The sequence below is a fragment of the Hyposmocoma kahamanoa genome, unplaced genomic scaffold, assembly GCF_003589595.1.
Source record: "Hyposmocoma kahamanoa isolate Upper Pololo Valley unplaced genomic scaffold, ASM358959v1 94, whole genome shotgun sequence".
Classification (NCBI taxonomy): domain Eukaryota; kingdom Metazoa; phylum Arthropoda; class Insecta; order Lepidoptera; family Cosmopterigidae; genus Hyposmocoma; species Hyposmocoma kahamanoa.
In genome coordinates this window covers 853,309-874,927 of record NW_020654878.1, presented here as the reverse complement: position 1 = coordinate 874,927, position 21,619 = coordinate 853,309, and the positions used below count along the sequence as shown (strand labels likewise).

Below are 21,619 nucleotides of genomic sequence, written 5' to 3'. Positions count from 1 at the left end.
TTTTGTATAACTCGGCCCTTTACACATTAGGGTGTAGAACCTTTTCTGTCTCATTCAAAATTGAACAAAATATACCATCTGTAAATGTGGCAAATTAGGGGATGATTTTGGTTCATTAGATTTCACCCACATTCCGTTAACTGATTTTAATGAAACGTGGCAAATACATAGAAGATTCCACAAACTTTCGAGGACGATTTTTTTAATAAGTTCTAATTAACATAATTTTCTGATTTGTTCCAAGTCAACGGTAGTCGCGGTAGTTATGATGTCGTAAAAGAAGAGATCAAACCCTGACTCGTACCTTATTCTCTAGGACTGTACAAAGATGTACCAAAAACGTAAGACTACATACTACTCTTTAGCTTGTAATTAATTGTACTAGATATTAGAAATACTTTTGACGTAGTTTTTTATATTCCCGTAAAATGATTTTGCAATTTTTTTTGTCAAACTTCTTTGTAATATTGACTACGAAAGCCTATTGCTTTATGCGGATCTTTTTATAGCACACTGTATTAACGGTGCCTAATGTTCAGCCAGTTAGTTGTTAACGGACTATAGTTAAAATATATTGACGTAAAGAACATAAAAGGTGAACAATGACGATCGTCTCGCTACGATTGGGCTCGCCGCTAACCGGCTTGGCACACAAACATTCGTGCGTCGGCTGTTTGTTTGTTTGTCTTCTATTTGTGGCGCATTTCTGTAGCGATATTATTTGCAGTTCACAAATCAAAACTTAAAATATTATCAAAATACTCCATTTGCATTCACTATAGTTAAAAATGACGAAACTTTTTATGCCCGACTGGAACTTCTTTTATTACATAACACAAACACGACTATTTTTTCATTTTACAACTATTAGTGCCTTACCTATTTCTGCCGTCAAGCAGTAATGCTGGGTACTGGGTACTGGTGAAATTACTGGCATGGGATTTGTCAACATTTGTGCTAGGATGATGGACGCAGGGGCAGTGTTCCTCAGATCTTTGGCATTTAAAGCTTTGAGTGGCACTGCACTAAGAAAAAATTCCTCCAAACCGACCGGATTCGATAACGTCTTTCAGCAAACCGTGTCCAAAGCTATGCCGACTAAGCTTGTTTCGATCTTTGTATTAATAATTATAACAAACTAGTGGAGTAACACAAAATATAGTTTAATATCGGTATTTAAACATCCTGACATTTAATAAAACATGAAAATTTAAATTAATTACTTTTCTATGTCGTTCGTCTGGTGTCCCAAGATACAGGGTCCATCTAGTTTGTGCATTAGTTTCCCGCTATGTACTCACTTGTATGTACTTACGTTTTAAAATTGTATATAAATGGGAGATAATAAATTACTATTAATCAATTATGCAGTGTAAAGAGCTTCGTTCGAAGAAATTGAGATTTTGTTTCTTGTATAACTTTGACACTTAGTTGCCTTCATGACTGAACAGTTACCTTGCTGGTTTACCACGCAGAGAGATTTTTGTATGGCCTACATTTATTTATCTCTCGGGTTTGGGTGTAATTTGTGGTTGACATATAGGGTTTTTGGGTTTTCCTAGTGCGGGCCTATGAGTGTCTGCGTTATTATTATTATTTTGTTATTCTATCCGCACACATCACGCCTGTCCCATTATGGTACGTAAAAACCATTAGCCACGTTCTTGACAAACCTCTCTCTTCTCTTTCACTCGTATTAATCTTATAATACATGCCTTACTTTTAGCCATACTTGTAAGGACATCTCAATCTGATCGAGATACCTACATCTAGGTCTACTTCATCAACATTCGTTCTATAAATTTCTGTTCCGGCAATCTTCTAACATCCGTCCTTTCCACATGACCAAACCATTCAAGCATTTTCATGTACATTTTTGTTTGCCATACCATTTTGTTTTACATAACTTACATTTTTTATGCTATCAACGATCACATTATACCTTGACATTCTATTTTAAATTGTAAGATTGTGATATTGATAGGAAAGTTCTAGTTTATTCTATAGTGAGTGTATGTCGTAATAATAAAACTACGTGGCTTAGATGACATAGAGTCTGGCACGGTTTGCTATAAGACGTTGATTCGAGTCCAGCCGAATCGAAAGAAGTTCTTCTAAGTGTTCGATTTTAGTATTAATAATTTAAAAACAAACTAGTGGAGTAATTTTACAACAAAAATATTGAATATCATGGTGGTCACATGGTGAATTGATTCGGCTGGACTCGAAGCAGTGTTTGTTGCCTCGTAGAGACTACAGAAACTGGTTGGAGTCAAGTCGGATCGAGGAGTTTTTCTTTGTGTTAGTTTGATCTATGTATTTTTTTATGATATCTAGTGAATGGACGTACAAGTCGTCCGCCTGTTGCAGTGCTGCTTTTAACCACGAAGACATAAGTTGAAAAGTCCCATGTGCCTGTAATTTCACCAGCACCGGTACCCTTCAAAACCAAACCGCCGTAATGCTTACATTACTGCTTGGTGGCAGAAGTAGGTAACTAGGTAACAGGTAACAATACTTCTCTGTCGAACTCTTTCACAAGGAGCTCTACTGCAACAAAAATAGTAAAGACCATTATACGAGTATTTATTATTGAGATTTTTTTGTGAAATAACTCTACTAATTTTGTTATGATTATTATTAATACAAAGTTAACACACGGAACATGCCACTGGTGGCGACGAATGACATAAGCCATTACAAAGAACAAAAACACATAGGAGGATTTCGACAATTCGGTAACTTGACCTGTGACTCAGTTGGTAAGAGCAATGCTACGGTGCAGTATGGTCGTGGATTCAAGTCCCACCGGGTCGAATAAATTTTTCTGTGTGTTCGATCTTATAGATGTTGTAGCATAAAAAGGCCAAGAGCTACACTGGACTGAGGCTGGGCCTCAAATCAGACGTCAAATTTTACATGGTGTTTATAGAGTTTATGGCGAACTAAAATAAGAAAAGCTAAACTCACACATAACGTATAAAAAGGAAAACAAGAATATACTACTACAGGAATTAGAAAACGTACAAGCTACACATTAAATAAAGCACAGAACACAAAAGGATCAAATAAACTGACTTAAGGAGGTAATTAACAATAATAATAATTTAATGTGAAACAGCGATTTAGTCACAATACGGCTTCACAGTATTAATTGTCCAGCAAAAAGAAGAACTATGGTCTAATGGTGTGGATCCTCAACATAGGAAACTAGGTACTTGTAAATGTATCCAGAAATGCCTTAGGACTTTGGGTAGTCGTTATATTTCGTACGTTGTAGACGCCACTTCCGGTAGTTATACAGAAAATTGCGAGCGGATCTCAAGAATGAATTGATGAATATATGTATCCGTGGTTCACACTAACTTGACACAAAGTACACCGACAAATAGTACATCAGGAGTTAACGTTTTCATTCACTTCTAATTGCAATATGTTGATTTGTTCATTTTTTCCAAGGAAAAGAAGCTCGTTAGTTTCTTGTCAAAAAAAACAACTCCAAACAAATCTTCTGTCAAAAAGAACTTCATATTTTTAAATTTCAGTGCCCGACTAAACCACAAAAAGGTTCCAAACCAAAAAGACTAAGAAAAAAGATGTTCATGCAGCGTATTATGCTGCAATATTTAATAAAACAAAATATTGCAATATTATTGCAATAAAACATTAAATTTTAATTCTTTAACAGTCTGTTATAATTATTAATACAAAGATCGAACACTCAGAAAAAATCTTTCGATCTTTAATAGTCGTCAATATAACGCATATATCTTTGTAAAATAATAAAAATAAAGATTTGGGCACTATTATTGTGGTATAAGCATTTCGATACCATGCACGTTGCTCTGTCAGCAAATGCGCGTGCGCTGACCTCAATTATTATAGGTTACTCTATAATTAGGTAAGTTATAAATACATACGTTGGGTATTCATTGATATCCCTTTTACCCGACACTATCTTAGCTAAAAGAAAAATCAGGATTTTGATAGTATATGTAAGTTATAGAGGAAGAAGATGGAAGAAGTTTGATTTTCATTATCAAATTAGATTGATTGAAAACAACATGATTATGTATGAGTCTAATCGAGACAAATATTTCCATTATTTTCTTTTTATTTTTCCGCGAACATTATTATTTTCTTTAACATACAATTCTATTTTAATTCTGCTGTGTATATATACAACTGCCTCCGTGGCCGAACGGTTACCATGCCGGACTGCCACGCAGAGGTCCCAGGTTCGATTCCCGGGCCGGGAGAAATATTTGTATGGCCTACAATTATTTCTCTCGTGAGTTTGGGTGTAATTTGTGGTTGTCTATGTGTATGTCCATGGCACCCGCGACACAGGGTTTCCCTAGTGCGGGGCTATGTTGAGTGTGTGCGTTAAAAAAAAATAATAATAATAATATTGTTTATGTGTACTCGTGATTTCTGCTGTCCCGATTTTACATGAAACTGAGTCGGCCAGCACTAAAAAAATTGTCAATTTTATTAACTTTTATGAACAACTCACACTTGACGAAATAATTGACTAAGCCAGTATATTTTTATTTAATTAAAAGATACTTTTATTACTTTATTTATAGCAGTTTTGTTGTCTGCTAACTTATTGCTACCTCTTACAGTAGGAAAACTGCATCTCTACGAAGTTAATATTTTGGATATTACTAGTTTTATTTAAAAAAAAATATTTGTGGTGATTTACTCATCTGTTTAAAGCTGTTTGATATCTCTTATATTTATGGAATAATCGCCTGGGCACAATTAACGATTACACCCTGTATAAGTATACTCATGGACACAATATTTAGAGGCACGTTAAAGGTTAAATATGATAATACCGTTCATAATTATGAACCATTGACCACATATACCAGAACGTTTCATCGAAATATAAAAACGATTGAATTTATTCTTTTTTGAAATTCAACGTTCTTGCATTATGTGGCTAGTTTATTTGAACATTGTAATCATAATTTAACCTTAATCGATGCTTCTGTAAAGAAAAGGCGTAAAGTTAAATGTTATCAGAAATGATCTACGAGGGCAGTTTGAAGAAAAATGCTTTTTTTAATTGTGGTTTATTTTTCCCTGGTTTCAACTATCACTTCCTAATTGGATGCAAATTGGTAAAAATCAGATAAAAAAAATGTGAAAAGGGGCCAAATCTGATGAAAGGGGTTGTGGCAATAGTTCATATCATAATTCAGTTAATTTTGACATTCTGATTGCAGATGAGAAATGGAATACTTGAAAATCCGTTTTCTCTATCTTCAAAAATTATACCTTAGTTAACGAAAGTTATATTAGTCAATTATTCACTTTAAAATGCTTATTACCTGCAATAAATATCATATTTAAACAAATTAAGTTACCGATTTGACCTGAGTATAATCGATTAAAGAACAAAATGGCAACAGTAAATGATATTGGAGGGATTTAAAATAATCTCATTACGGAGTACCAAAAATCAACATCTACACCCTTAGAGGTGAAATATATCCTGAGGTACCCTCTTTCCAGCAAAAAAGGAATCATCAAAATCGGTTCACAAACACCGGAGTTATTGCGTAACATACATAAAAAAATTCAGTCGAATTGACAACCTCCTCCTTTTTTGAAGTCGGTTAAAAAAAGAAAGAGGAAGGACGAAGGACAGATTAGGTTAGTGGGTGCCAGCTGGTGCTCCTGGTGAATATAGCGTTCTGTGAGTTTGTGAGATTAGCGGGGAAAAGGTGTCTTTCAGAAATGTACTATTATCTATGAACCTATCATTTTATTTTAATATAATCGCTATGCTAACACCTACCCTTAGACTATGAAAACCACACCTACCTCACTAAACTTTTTATTTCTAATTTTAAAAAGCAACGTCCGTTGCCTATTAAGGAGTTCCAAATATAGGAATAAAAATAAACTCCGAAAAAAGATTTTATTTAACCTTAACACGAAACTATTAAAATCTAGAACACTCGGACCCATTTCGGATGCCGCTTGCGCATTAAGTCCGATTCCAATCGGAGAAAATTCGAAGATAGCTTTACACTTAGAGATAAAATGATCTCTCTGACATTTCGGACCGTCATTAAGCGTACGTGCGTAGCGGACGTAGTAACCAAACGCTCTTAAACTCATGTATTTGTTAAACAAATTTATTGCATTGGTGTAATTGGCTCGAATTTACAATCTGTATAGTCAAAGAAATAGTTTCCGTCAAAGAACGAAAGACATGAATTATGACGTTTAATTTGAAAAAAAAGACTAACTTGTATCGTCTTTTGTTTTCGATTAAACGTTCAGGGGCCTACTATGAGCTCTAGCAATCCTATTTAATCATGTAAGTTGGATTGCCAAATTCGTACTATGATCGCACAAAAACAATTCACTGACCATGCAGTTTACGTTCCCATTCAAAATCCTTTTCTTTCATAATTAAATCGTATCACGACGTGTCATTTACCATGCACATGGCGGTCTCAAACGGTGGCGGTCATCTGTCAAAATAAGCGATTCAAATAAAGATACTCCGTGACTAATTTATTTTTTAGATTTTGTTATATTTTTAAGGAATTTCGTTTAAGTTTTGTTATATTTTCAGTTTGATAATTATTTGTTGTCCTTTTAGGCTATATAGCCAATTGTCAATAATTAAATACTATTAATTAACTATTGAGCGTTTTTTGAATGTTTTAGTTCGCGTTTCCAATCTTTAAAGTAATTGATAAATTATTGGCACGAATGTTATTACAATTTTTAAATGGAATTTTAATCATTTTAATATTTTTATTGACTTAACAAAAATCGTTTTTTTAACGTTTAAAAAGTAAAACTCATCATCCTGGCATGCCATTCCCGTTCAACTTTGTAAGGGTATGATACGAACAGTTTTACCACGTCAAGTAATTTGCGTGGAATTTGGCTGGCTGCTGATAAGCTCTTAGTAGGTCCCCTGGCATAATGTAGCCAGAGGTTCATATCAACTTTGTTATAATTCAACCTTTTTTTATGTCCATTAGTGTATATTATGCAGAGCAGAGGTTGTAGTTGATTTTATTATATAAGTACCTAGTAGCAATAGACCCGCTTGTGAAGGAGTTTATCCAGGGAAGTACTGCCGCCTTATCTATTTCTGCCGCCAAGCAGTAGTGGTGGGACTTGTCAACTAATGTACTTGGGTGACGGGCGCGTGGCAGTGCCCCTCAGACCTTTGCGATTTAAAACTCTGAGTGGACTGTAGCTGTTATGGAAAGGCGTGTTGCTTATCACCAGTCACACGACATGTCCGTCCCGTTACTTGGTGTCATGAAAAAAAAAACTGCATTAGACGAGGGCGAGGCCGTAACCGTCTCCTTGTAGGCACCTCTTGCCTAGTAGCACTGGATCGTTCCATATACACACACATAGACAACCACAAATTACACCCGAACTCACGAGATAAATAAATGTAGGGCGTACAAATATTTATCCCGGCCCGGGAATCGAACCCGGGACCTCTGCGTAGCAGACTAGCATGGTAACCGTTCGGCTATGGAGGTAGTTGATAGTATAATAGATTGGTGTAGGTGAATTTTTACTTAATTAATTGTCATTACCTACAACCACGTTTAAATTTGTTTATTAGTTAACTCAGTTAGTTAATAATATTTGTGTTAAGTGTAAAATACTTTATTTTCTGTAACAATAAGTAACAAAACAATTAATTATTACAGTTCTTTTCCTTTACCTTTGACTGACCTATTCTAATGTTTCCTGTATTTAACTGTTTACGATTTATAATAAATAAATCGCACGCGCATAGTATAATAATATTATGTTACGATATATATAATGAACGTAATTTGTAAATTTGTACGGAGATATTTGATTTTGTGATGAATTATTTAAAAAAAAGTACCAATTCGTTATCGGTTACCGGAAAGTGCGCGAAACCGGCTTCCTTCCTTAGTTTGCCACTCTTAGAGGTAGAAATGGGACTCTTTCCAAAAAAAAGAATCATCAAAATCGGTTCAGAAATGGAGTTATAGCGTGAAATACAAAAAAAAAACAGTCGTAAAGAGAACCTCCTTTTTTGAAATCGGTTAATAAAATAATGTGTACTTCCCGCCCTGTATATTGAAAATTAGTTATAAATATCAGACTTATTACTGTCTGTTACAAAATTTACTACTGAACAAAATTCATGAAGCAAAATATCCTATCTAGAATATTAAGTAAAATACTTTCACTCAAATAATAATAAATATTGTTTAAATGGATATATATTACATTATGTTCTAAGTATTATTAGTATTCTAGTACATGTTGCAGTACAATGTTAAATTAAATAAACAATAATTGTAACTTTTATATAAAAAAATCTACCTCAAAAGTTTTTGGAATGGCATCTATTTGCCAAGTTTAATTGAAATCGGTTTCCGAAAAGTGCGCGAAACCAATTCATCCCCTAGTTTGCTACCATTAGACGTGCATAATTTTTTTAAATTTTTTTTAATTGCGCATTTGACTGCCATCTCACCTGATGGAAAGTGACGATGAAGTCGACGATAGACCATGCACACCTAAATAATGCCTATTCACTCTCGCCTTGAAAAGATCTAAGTTAGAAACGTTCAGGGAACAAGTCTACAGGCAGGGAATTCCACTCCATAGCCGTTCACCATGTAAATGTGGAAGCGGAACGCTTATTGCGAATTCTTGGAATATCCACAACATATGGAAAGGGGAAGGCGGAATTAATTCGTGTAATTCCGTCGCACACTCTCCGATGGGAGCGATACTGAGGTACCTACCCTCTTTCCAACAAAAAAACAACTATCCACCGACGGGTTCACAAATGCCTATAAGTAAAAATTACCGTCGAATTGAGAACCTCCTCCTTTTTTTGAACTCGGTTAAAAATACTATCGTTTTCTATAATATGTTGTACAGGTATACAAAATTCGTTGCCTGTTGAACAAAATACGTTTTAAACAAACAAATACGTGTAATTTATTTGTTCTACACTTGTTAATACAAAACTAATATGACAGTGATTGCTTGTCTTGCCTTCTAATCGGAATTATTTTCGGAACCATCGTATGGAAAGATTGTGATACACGGATTTACGTGTTTTTATATATCGTTATCTTTCTTGCTACCGGAAACTTGAAATTAGTCATTGGTTGTGAAATCTTTATTGAAAATCATCACCAAATAATTCATAGATTATTAACCTAATATTCCGAGCTATTTTCAACGATTTAACCTTCACTGGCTCGTGGGGTAGCAAAGTAATTTACTTCTATCTTCATTCAATTCATCATAATCATCATTAATTCATCCTGTGTCACAGCTGGGTACTAGCCTCGTCTAAAAGTGTTTAGACCATATTATTCTACCCGGTCCCAAAAAAGGTTGACGACTTCACACGTTTTCCAGGGGTCGTGAACCTTTTTCGACACGCAGGTATCGATATTTCAATTCCCTGTTAGTAAGTAGATACTTCAGAGTTAGAACGATTGTTTCTTCAATGAGAAATCGATGGTTCGAATCCTTGTAGCGTCATCTTGACTTTAATTTTTAAGTTACGAATATTTGCAAATGTTTAACAGTACGGTTTTAAGGTTTCGTGGTTATTCACTAAATGATTATCATTAATTTCAGGTTTCTTACCACGATATGACTTCTTTTTATTTTCCCGATATTTCGTAACGGTTACACGCTCCATTGTCACGGGCTGACTGGACGGCAGCAGATGATAGTTTTAAGAGCAGACATACCTGTCTACGGTCTTGCGCTGTCGATGACTACTACCTTCATCGCGATTTGTTGTGGTGTTACCATTGTCACTCACTTGTTTCACACAAACCACACTCACTGTATCCTATAATAGTATAATGTATGTGATGATGGTTTTAAACTGACAAGTGCATGGAATCCGGTCCTTATTGCGTGCTGCAATAAAAACAAAACACCTCGAGTTCAGTTTCGCGCGTGGATTCAGTGAGTGTGGTTTGTGTGAAAAAAGTGAGTGACAATGGTAACGCCACAACAAATCGTGCTGAAGGTAGTATTCATCGCCAGCGCAAGAGGGTAGACAGGAATGTCTGCTCCTAAAGCTGTCGTCAGCTGCCGTCCAGTCAACCCGTGAGCATAGAGCGTGCAACCGTTCCGAAATATCGGTAAAATAAAAAGAAGTCATACCGTAGTAAGAAACCTGAAATTTGTGATAATCATTTAAAAGTATGGTCTTGTCTGCCGCATGCCTGAAGACCTGTGGGCCAAGGGAGCCACCCAGTGGAGCCCCAAAAGCGGAAGGCGCCGTAGCAGACCGAGGAAGCGATGGCGTAAATCATTAAGCTCGGGTGCAGTTAACTTATGAACTAGGGGAGGCCTTTGCCCAACAATGGCATACATCAGGCTATTGTTTCTTTTTTTGTTTAGCAGCAATATTTCGTGCAAGCTGTGAAGAAAATCATCGTGATGAAACTTACCTGTCGCGTGCCTCCAACACGCAATGAAATGTATAAAAGGGTTGATAAAGAAGATGATGGGACGGTTGATAATTTTTATTGTCGCCGCCTAAATGGTCAGCGAACTTACGACAAACTTCTATTCATAACTAACACAGATCAGCTGTCAATATCGTCTAATATGTTTACACAAACACCCTCATGAGAAGTCGTAATGCACGTCTAGCTGTTTACACGCTCGAGCCATGTGCTCCAGTGTTTGGGTCTATCATTCGTCGATATCGCGCGGTTGACTGACCGGCCATTTTGCGACTTTACTAGACACTTTTACTTATTTATTCAAACTTTTAATGTCATAGGGCATTCTCTGCTGAACAAATAGAAAAAAGAAAGTATAAGGTGATGCTACACTTAGAACGGTAATGGTGCTTGTGAATTAATTTAATAGCAGTAGAGGTCCTTGTGAAAGAGTTCGTCCAGGGTAGTACTGCCATCTTGCCTATGTCTGCTGCCAAGCAGTAATTGTGTGTTCCGGTTTTGAAGGGTAAGGGTGCTGGTGAAATTACAGGCACATAAGACTTGTCAACTTATGTCTCAGGGTGACGGGCGCAGTGGTAGTGCCCCTCAGATCTTTGCAATTTAAAACTCTGAGTGGCACTGCAAATATTATGGGTCGACGTGTTACTTCACCAGGTGCACGACTTGTTCGTTCCGTGCGTCGCAAGAGACATAAGTTGACAAGTCCCATGTGCCTGTAATTTCACCTGCACCCTTTCAAAACCAGAACGCGGTAATTTAAGCATTATTGCTTGGTGGCAGAAATAGACAAGGCAGTATTTCCCTGGATAACCTCATTCGCACGGAACTCTAGAGCTATTAAACTTTTTCACTTTAATAAAAACGCGACTTATAGATTTCCTAGTTTTGTAATTTACACAGAGGATCTCTACATTCCATTACCGGGCACTGGTGTCGTCTACGAAGAGGGCATACATGCTGCATAAAAATTCGATCGTTGACCTTTAATTTGAATAGCGACAATTTAAGAAACAGCAGGTCTGATGGTTAGTGCTGACTGAGATGGTACATGAGCCATGATGTTATGTAAGATTCAACGATCTCCGTGGTCTATTGGCTTGTACACAGGTTTTCATGATGGCGCCATCTCTGAGGTCCCGGGATTGATCCCCGGCCGGGTCAAGTCTAACTTTTCTATATTGCCTGAGTGTTTGTGGTACCATCGTTTCCGATTTCCATAACATAAGTGCTTTAGATACTTACTTTGGAATCAGAGCAACGTATATGATGTAATTTGAAAGAAAAAATTCAAATTAATAAAAAAAGATCAGCCGTGACCACGTGATGTCAGCCGTGACACTGTAGAGATCCCAAAACGTTAGTTTGTTTGAAAAAAAGAAATATACAAGATTTAGCTCTGTAAAAAGAGTTTCATTTTCAATGTATTTGCGTAAACCAGTACATCTCCTTGTGAAAGAGTTCTTCTAGGGAAGTACTGCCACATTACCTATTTCTGCCTCCAAGCAGTAATGTGACCATTACAGCGTTCCGGTTTTGAAGGGTAAGAGTGAAATTACAGGAACATGGGGCTTGTCAACTTATGTCTCAGGATGACGGGCTCAGTGGCAGTGCCCCTAAGATCTTTGCGATTTAAAGCTCTGAGTGACACTGCAACTGCGCAACTTGTTCGTCCCGTCATTAGGTCATATTATTTAGTTGTAGTTTTTAAATTTAATTGTTTAACCGTTTCATCAATGTTAAATTTAAAAAAAAAGTATTAATTAGGCAAAGAGCGTTCGTTATCGGCCGGCAATCGACTGACCCAGTCAATTTGATTGATGCGTTGAAGAATGTTGCGAATTCAATGAGGGATTAATAAATAAATGCAAGGTCACGTTTAACATTTTTTTGTTATCACTATGTATAATTTGACATTAAACAGCGATTTCTGGTTGGAAGGAAATAGAAAATATCATAAAAACCTGATGTTTAATACATAATATACCTGTTATTCCCATTAGGGTATCTACCCTACCTATCTAGTAGAGATCGTCATTTTGCACGAACCTCACAAATGAACACACTTAGAACGCTTGCGCTGTACGTCCGACTCGTATCAGGAAGTCAGACGTAGTCGGGACATCCGTCCGAAACAATTACTGTCAAATAAGTAATATTCGACAAAATTAAAAGACGTGTATCAAGTATGAAGCGTCATTCGCATCACGCGTCTTTTCATTTGGTCAAGTATTGCTTATTTGGCAGTAATTGTTTCGGACGGAGATCGAGAGACCCCCAGTTCCCAATCCGAGTGCGAAATGTCACAGGTGTCCAAAGTGTCATTTAATCTCTAGGTGTACTAGCCACATTCGTATTTTCTTGGATTAGAATCCGACTTAGTGCGCCAGTGACATCCGAAATGGGTCCTAGTTTTCTAGATTTGTATTCTCGGATTCGGAACGGATGTAGAGCGCAAACGCGCTTACTTTTAGCAATATTTTCATACAAGCACCTCTTATTCTTCTCACTACGCACAACTTTTTTTAAATAGAAAAATAAGTGCCCATTTGACCTCTATCTCATTTGATGGAAAGTGATAATGAGGTCGACGTAGTATACACTCCTAAATAATGCCTATTCAGTCTCGAGGCCCAAGTTATAGAATACGTCTGCATGCAGGGATTTCGAGATCATAGACATTGCCATAAATAAAATATCGAAGCGTAACGCTTTGTGCGAATCTTTGTAAAATCCACATCATAGAGGCGTAACCTCAGTCTACGTCTAGTACCCAGATGATGGAAAGGGGTAGGCGGATTAAATCATGTAATTCTATCGCACGCTCTCCGTGGTATGTCCGATAGAATTACCGAATACTTTTTAAACACATTTTCGATTTGATCTGAAAACATCTGTGATGGCCGTCCTCTATCAATGTTACCGTCCGTGTTTTCATTATCTGAGATTTAGAATTTACTAGGCCAGTGTAGAGACGAATAGATAAACACTATATTCATTATTTGCTAAAATATGAAAAGTTTGCCTCCAAAACAATAAATAATTCGAAATTTATTGTAAACCAAATTTCTCGATCGCATAATTTCACGAAATTCAGCCGTTAAATGGCCAGCTGGATAATGTAATTTAACACCGCTGGATAATTTTTTATAGGGTTATGTTAAAGACAGTGTCTATTGCAGCTTTAAAACTCAAAATTCGTGAAGTGAATTACAAAACAAAACAAAGTTCTTGTTGAAAAACCCTATACAAGAAATTCCCCGGTTTGAGACCAGTTAATTAGTACAATTGTGTAGCACTTTATTAATAATGAAAATGGACAAAAAAATGGCGTCACGTCGAGGGATTTCAAGCCTGACGTCGTTATAGGTAGACGTGTTATTTCTCACGTTTCGCGGCACGTTGACACGCCCGCTTTTGACAGACACGTCTATTTATAACAGTAGCTGAGAAATTGGCAGCAGATTGACAGTACAACACGGGCACTAATTGTGTTTTAGAGTTATGTCCAAAATGGTGAACTATGCATTCATTTTAACGTCCTTTTACACTTTAATTTGGAATATATTGATGTAAATAATGTGGTAGATTATTTTTAGTCTCAAATTAGGATATCTAAAAGGTACTAGAGCAACGCCATTAACTCCGGGGACATTATCTTGAACACTCACAGCGGAATCAGTTTAGAAAAGTTAATATTCGTAAGGGGAATCGAATCCGGGTCCTCCACATACAGTGCGAGCGTTTATTAGGGCCCACAGTCATCAAAAGTAATTAATTTAGTAGCAGTAGAGCTCCCCGTAAAAGGGTTCGTCTAGGGAAGTATTGCCACCATACCTATTACTGCCGCCAAGGGTAAGGGTGCTGGTGAAATTCCAGGCACATGGGACTTGTCACTGAGATGGTGTGTAACTATGTGTCAGTGGCACTGCAACTGTTATGGTTAGGCGTGTCGCTTACCACCAGGTGCACCACTTGCTCGTCCACACACTTGGTGTTGTAAAAATAATTTCTTGTCATAATTATAAGTTATGTGTTGCAAGGGACACCGCTAATGGTCATTACAAGATTTTCAAGTATTTCAAGTAACGGTAGAGTACCTTGTGAAAGAGTTCGTCTGGGAAGTATAGCCACCTTACCTAACAGTAACGTGACTTCGTAATGTAACCAACGTAACTTCTGCCATCAAGCAGTGAAGTGTGCATTATTGCGTTTTGGTTTACTTTAGCTTATGTCTCAGGGTGACGGGCGTAGTGGCAGTGCCCCTAACATCTTTGCGATTTAAAGCTCTGAGTGGCATTGCAACTGCTACAGACAGGCGTGTCACTTACCACCAGGCGTACGGCCGACTTGTTCGTCCCTTCTCTTGGTATCGAAAAAAATGTTTGTATTTATAAGTTTTTAAATGTCATGTTATTGTTTTGTATAACACTTTTTTATAGTACAATTCAACAAAAGTAACTGATATAACCGTTAAAAAAAAACGACTTCAAAAGTCATTCATCCCCTAGTTTGCCACCCTTAGACGTGGAATATTTTCTTGGACCACATCTGAGGTACCTTCTTTCCAACAAAAAAAAATCATCAAAATTGGTTCACAAATTGCGAAGTTATCGCGTAACATACATACAAAAAAAACACACACGAATTGAGAACCTCCTCCTTTTTTGAAGTCGGTTAATAAATTGTGTAGAGATTCGACTTATAGTTTTATACAAAAACTTTTGACTATGTAGAAGTAAAATTGATACGTATATTCCTATGATTTTATGAACCATAAATTATTGAAACATTAATTAAATTAGTAGTAATTAACACGATCATAAAAAAGTAGCACGTTAATAATTTTAAATGTCATTTCATATACACGACATGTGCTTTGCTCTGAACAACAGAATTACATTGTATTTGTAACTAAAACGTGATATTGTTCTGATGATAACAAACAATAAAAAAGTCATTATCGAAGTTGCATGGCCACAATTTCAATTAATTTATTTTTATTGCACGAGCTTACTTTTTTACACATTGTGACAGTCACATTAATAATGTAATAAAATGTGACATCTAATAAACGTATGCAAATTTTAGAGCAAGAATGATAATCACACAAATTTAGTTAGTTTTAACTCACGTTGTTTACTTTTAGACGAACTATTTGCTCGAGTGGCTAGCACACCTGGTTTTTATGGTATCATCATCTCTGAGGTCCCGAGTTCGGTCTCCGGCCGCGTCAATATAGAGAAACTAACTTTTCTATATTGTCTCGGGTCTGGGTATTTGTGATACCGTCGCTGTTCCCAATTCCCAATCAATTAGTTACTTATTTGGGATCGCAACGTATGTGATGTCTAATATGTATTATATTTATACCAACAGATAAACGGTCTACCTGATGGAAACTTGCAACCAGATCTAAGTGGTAAATTTGATTGAAAATGTAAATGCTGGTCATGGAATTTAAGATCTTAAGTCTTCCGAGTCTCTCAAAGATTCTGCGTAAAGAAAATGTTCACACGTTCTGCGTTATATGTTCTTCGTTCTTTGTAATAATTGCGTTTGAAAGCAAGGCGCATACAAAAGATTTACGCGTTTCGAATTCTGGTTATGTGTTCTTTGTAATAATGGCATTTGATAACATGTCGCTCAAAGAAGCCATCTATGCTTTCTTCGTTCTTTGTAATGATTGCGTTTGAAGGCTTGACGCACATAAAAAGCCTTCACGTGTTCGCGTCCTGTGTTATGTGTTCTTCGTTCTTTGTAATGAATGCGTTAGAAAGCATGACGCATAGTGAACTGACCGCAACGATCAGTGTATGAGATTCAAAAAGACAGGCATGCACGTTTCACCACACCACCTTCCTTTTACTTTCCTTATATACTTTCTTTCAATCTGGAATACCGCATTATTTCTTTGCAGTAGCTATTATTGTTTAATCAATTTCAGCAACCTGAAATTATGGAGTTACGGATTTACGAAGCCAGTGCCATTAGCAAAACAAGAGTCCATTACAATCTCACGAATTCGACAAAGTTACTTGAAGAAATGTGCATAATTAACATCAACAAAAAACCAATCCCGGTGACAAGATTTACGCAAATAATGTATAAATACACTTCCGTCTTTTAGCAACGAGTTCATTGGCCGTGATAGGGGGGTGAAAAGAGATTGTTAACGTCACAAAGAAAGAAAAATATTGGTATTATTTTTAAATATATAGTTTTGCAAGGAACGTTTTGAATTGTTGATATTTTACTTTCGTTCTGTATTTTTTTGCCAGTTAAAAAAATATTAATCAACGTAAATATTGTTTCACAAAATTGGGCAACAATTAATTTGTTTTAACATAGGAAATTTATTTATTTTATCTATGTTTCCGGATTTAAACTTTTTTAAATTTATCTTTTGTTTTCTTTGTATATGTATATCTTATAAACAACACTCACTCAACCAAATAAATTTCTGAACACGTCAACTAGGTTGATATAATTTAATTTCAATAAATAACAACAATTTACGTCAAATAAAAGACACATCTGAGTTATATGAAACATGTTGTTTTCTTTGTTGGAAGTTTCAAACAACAGCTGTAAAGATTCGCAACAGGTAGTTTAGGCGCTTCGGGATATTGGCAACGTCTGGATTCTTTTGTCAAGAAAAAATATATCATAATTACCTCCGTTTTCTGCCATCTTAAAACAAACACTTGGACACTAAAAACTTACACTAAAATAAAACAACTTATTCTAGTATCACACGAAAAAGATATACGATCACTTTTGAAGTTCAAATAATGGAGTCTTTATATGCTTTCTTGTTTCTTTTTTATCCCATTTGTTTTTATATTGTCTATGCTGTTAAGAAGTTACTTTAATTTGACTCGCGAGCGGTATCTGAGAGGCATTGGCGTGCGAAGCCGCGCGGCGAACGAGAATTACTGAACGCTGACCGTGTGGACTGTAGAGTTCGATCGAGAAATGACAAATCGGGAGCATTTCATGTACTTCAGCTATTTATAATCGCACGCGAACGTACGCGAACACGTTAGAAGCACTGCGTTGCGAAACTAGCTTCCAGTTCGGCTTTCTATAGAGAAAGCTTATATTAATATAATAAATGAACTTTTCTAAGTTGGTTCCGGTCTGGGTGTTCTGGTAGAACCACAGAATTCCGTTGTTCTGGTACTTATAGTACAGGATATTTCTAATTTAGAAACCAGGCAATTGGGTGGTTATCTGGCACTTTATTAGTGGATGCGAAGGTTATATAGAGGTTAACACTTACAAGTTAAGAATACCGTTTTAAACTTTAGGCATACAAAAATATTAAAGAAAGAATTTAATTTTATTTACCAACATGGACTAAAATAAGGATGATATATTTTATGATTATATTACAACAATATTGTGTAGTCACACGTTAAGTTTTGGACTGTGTACTGTTATTATTGGATGAGGCATATACTGGAAGTGTATTTTTACGTACGTTGAAATAGTGTCCCAAATGTCAAAATTTCATCCTGTTATTAATTGAATGAGGGTTGTACGATGTTAATGTCATGGAACGTTTATATTGCGCACAATTCATAATTATGGTAAATTGAGTACCGAAGTGTCCCGTAGTACACGGCTCTCACCCCTATATGCTACGCGTCAAGGCTACGCATGTAGCGGGCAAACACTGCGAGGACATCCCGCACTTTTGCAAATAGCTACGCCGTAGATCATGCTACGGTGACTATCACCTTTGATACATACCTACGCAGTTAGTTGTAAAAATAAATTACGAGTTATTTGTTTTCCGATGAACGGAAAATAAGTAACATTAATAAAATAATTAATGGGGTTTTTTATTTCAAATTCATATTGGGCACGGCATCTGGGTCTGGCTCCTTCGACTGTGATAACAAAATTTTATTATTTATTTATTTATACGGTACACAACACTATCGGCCACAGACCAACCCATAACACAATATTGCAGCGCATATACGTTTAAAAGTTTTTTTATGACACCAAGTGTCGGGACGAACAGTCGTGCGCCTGCTGGTAAGCGACACGCCTGTCCATAGATAGCAGTTGCAGAGCCACTCACGGCTTTAAATTGCAATGATCTGAGGAACACTGCCACTGTGCCTGTTACCTTGAGATATAAGTTGAAAAGTCCCAGGTGCCAGTAATTTCACCAGCAACGAAAACCGGAACGCAGTGGCAGTGGCAGTACATCCCAGGACGAACTCTTTCACACGGAGCTCTACTGCTGCTGTGTAAGTACCCCAAATTTAAATAAAATATTATGAGCATACGACTTGTTCACAATCAGTAGTAGATAGACAAATTCAAATGTCTTGATATAATATAGCCACGTGTACAGCAAAAGTGCTTTTATTACATAAAAATCATAAAAACAACAAGTATTACATATGTATATATGAATTTGTATAAATCTCCTATTTAAGCACACAAATCGATTGAATCGAAGTTAACGACTAATTTTGTTTGTAGGATTTTTAAAATTGTCTCTTGAAAAGTTGTAGTTTTGTAGATATGGCCTGATTACGCTAAAGGTGCGAATTACAACAACGTTAAGGCTTGTGGTTCTGCCAGAGATGTACGAGGCAGCTGGGCGGTGTGAGGATGAGTAGCGGATTCTTTTCGGCTGTGAAGCGACGGCCCAGTAGCTTTAGTTTCCTATACTATTTTCACAAATCTCTCGCACCTCACACGTATTCCTTCTCACACACTCCTCACTCGCATCCCTCGCACACATCTCTCGCTTTTTTGTATGTACAAATACTTAGTTCCGCTAGCTCTTTTCCACCAGAGCTGCGCTAAGCGATGCTAGGAAAATGAAGTAATCTTATTGGTGGACTTCTTCCTCGCACACCGCCTAGCTATCTCGCACATTTCTGGTTGAACCGCAGCCTACGACGGACTGAACTCAAGTATTCTCCAGTCATCGATGTCTTGATTTTGACTTTGGGCATTGGGCCTGCCAAGTAGCGTGTATCGTGTCCCCGTTATCTCGTACTATAGGTACTTTCCTAATTTGAAATAAAATGATGTTGTTATTACTAATTGTAATGCTATGGTAATAATCGTCATTCGATTTACAGAAATGCTTATTGTTAACACATTATCAGTGGAACGTGATTCACGTATCGAGGTAATATCTGGAAATAAGTTTTTCGACAAAAAATAGGCTTTAAGGTGTGGCTTATTATTTGTAAATTGATTTACGTAATACAGGGTGAATTACTCTAGTGACAGTAAATCTCCTTGTGAAAGAGTTCGTCCAGGGAAGTGCTGCCATCTTACCTAATTCTGCCTCCAAGCAGTGAGGAGAGAATTATTGCGTTGCGGTTTGTAAGGGTAAGGGTGAGAATAATATTTTTTGTAACGTACATACTCCTGTGGCGCGGGTGTCATAGACACACACATAGACCACCTCCAATTATACCCAAACTCATGAGAGAAATAATCTAGACATATAATTTTATTTTCTTGTTTTTGACTTTTTTTTGAGTTTTCAACTCATGTCACAGGGTGACGGGCGCAGTGGTAGTGCCCCCTCAGATCTGCTATAAACAGGCGTGTCGTTTATCACCAAGCACACGACTTGTTCATCAAGTCACTTGGTATCTAAAAAATATATAATTTTTACTAAAGTTTGTGTTTCGGCCTAGGTACACTCGAAAAAAAAATTTTTTTTGGCGAAGAGCCGATAGAGGTATTTAGGTCCTATAACAAAGTGTTTATTGTCATAAAACTACAAAACGCAAATTATTTTGTAAATGCAGATGACGTTGTAGTTCACATTTTTGTTATAACTCCATTGACTTACAATTATATGGACGTCGGGTCCGCGCTAAAAAGTGTCCGAACTTATAGGGCGTTAAAATCGTATACAGAGCGTCATTGACGCTTTAGTCTTCGTTTGTTCGACTGACAGCGAAGCAAGCAAAATTAGACAGTACTGCGATGACTTTACAATTTAAATTCAACGTTTTAGCTTTTTCATATTCCTTTACATGTCACTACGTTTAAATAGGTTGACTTGGGGCATTTTTTTCGTGGTTTTTCTATTAGACCCGTCGTCCATTTATTTGTAAGTCAATGTATAACTCTTTAAGTTTTCAAGCAATATAACTTCATTGTACATCCATATTAGTCAAAATAAAATTCCCTATAACCGCTTTTAAATTGTTGATTGATTTGTTAGATCCGTATGCCTTCAATTTGTTTTTTATATCTAATGTTTAGCTTGCAACATCTACATATGTAACCTGTATTTTCATAAATAAATAAACTGTGAAATACGAAATTTAAAGCTTTTTTCCGTTTTTTTTTGACCATCCTTGTTTGTTTGTTGTTGTTACTAATAAATTCTGCATGGACATTTCGTCTGATCTTGCTGAGTCATCGGTAGTACCTAGTCCACTTTTGTGAAGTCGGTAATCAAAGCAACATTTAAGACAGTAGACTACTTTGTATGTTGGATGCATTGAAGGTAAGACTCGTTTTCGTGTTGAATTTAGAGTTGATAATTTATATTTTTTTATTATAAAAAAAAAACCGATTTCAAACGTTGCTTACATACAAACTGAAACTAAAAAGTTAACAATCGTTTCTGGAAATGCGCGAAACCGGGTTCATCCCTTAGTTTGCTACCATTAGAGGTGGAATTTTTTGAGATACCCTCTTTCTAATAAAAAAGTATCATCAAAACCGGTTCACAAATGCAGGAGTAATAGCGTAACACAAACAAAAAAATGAAAATGGAATCTCCTCCTTTTTTAAAATTGGTTAAAGATGATATATTTTTTCCTACATCTTTTAATTTTACATTATAGTAAGTAAAAACTTACTATAAAGTACTTTTAATTTATAATAATAAAATAGTTTTGTTTTTTGCAAAACAATCATTCTGTAGCAATGTCGGCCGACCTTCTTCTATCTAATCTTTAGTTTAAATATGTAATCACTAATCAATCAAGCTCAGGAGCCATCATCGTGGAGATAACCGTGTTCCACCATTATTACTAATCATCTAGATGATATTGGTAAGAAACGCAATTCCTTTTATGTTAATCAGCATCGACTTGTTGTTTAACTGAAATACTCAACAC

At 36.3% G+C, this 21,619-nt stretch overlaps 1 protein-coding gene across 1 annotated transcript in view; it reads right to left on the bottom strand.

Moving 5' to 3' along the window:
- LOC113237847 (synaptic vesicle glycoprotein 2B-like) overlaps positions 1–17,435 on the bottom strand; it is a 74,846-nt gene extending 57,411 nt beyond the window's left edge. The window contains exon 1 of the mRNA XM_026474541.1: positions 17,168–17,435. Within this exon, the coding sequence (XP_026330326.1) occupies positions 17,168–17,183 (16 nt within the window). The 5' untranslated portion in view covers positions 17,184–17,435. The remainder of the gene's footprint in view (positions 1–17,167) is intronic.
- Positions 17,436–21,619: the final 4,184 nt, after the last annotated feature.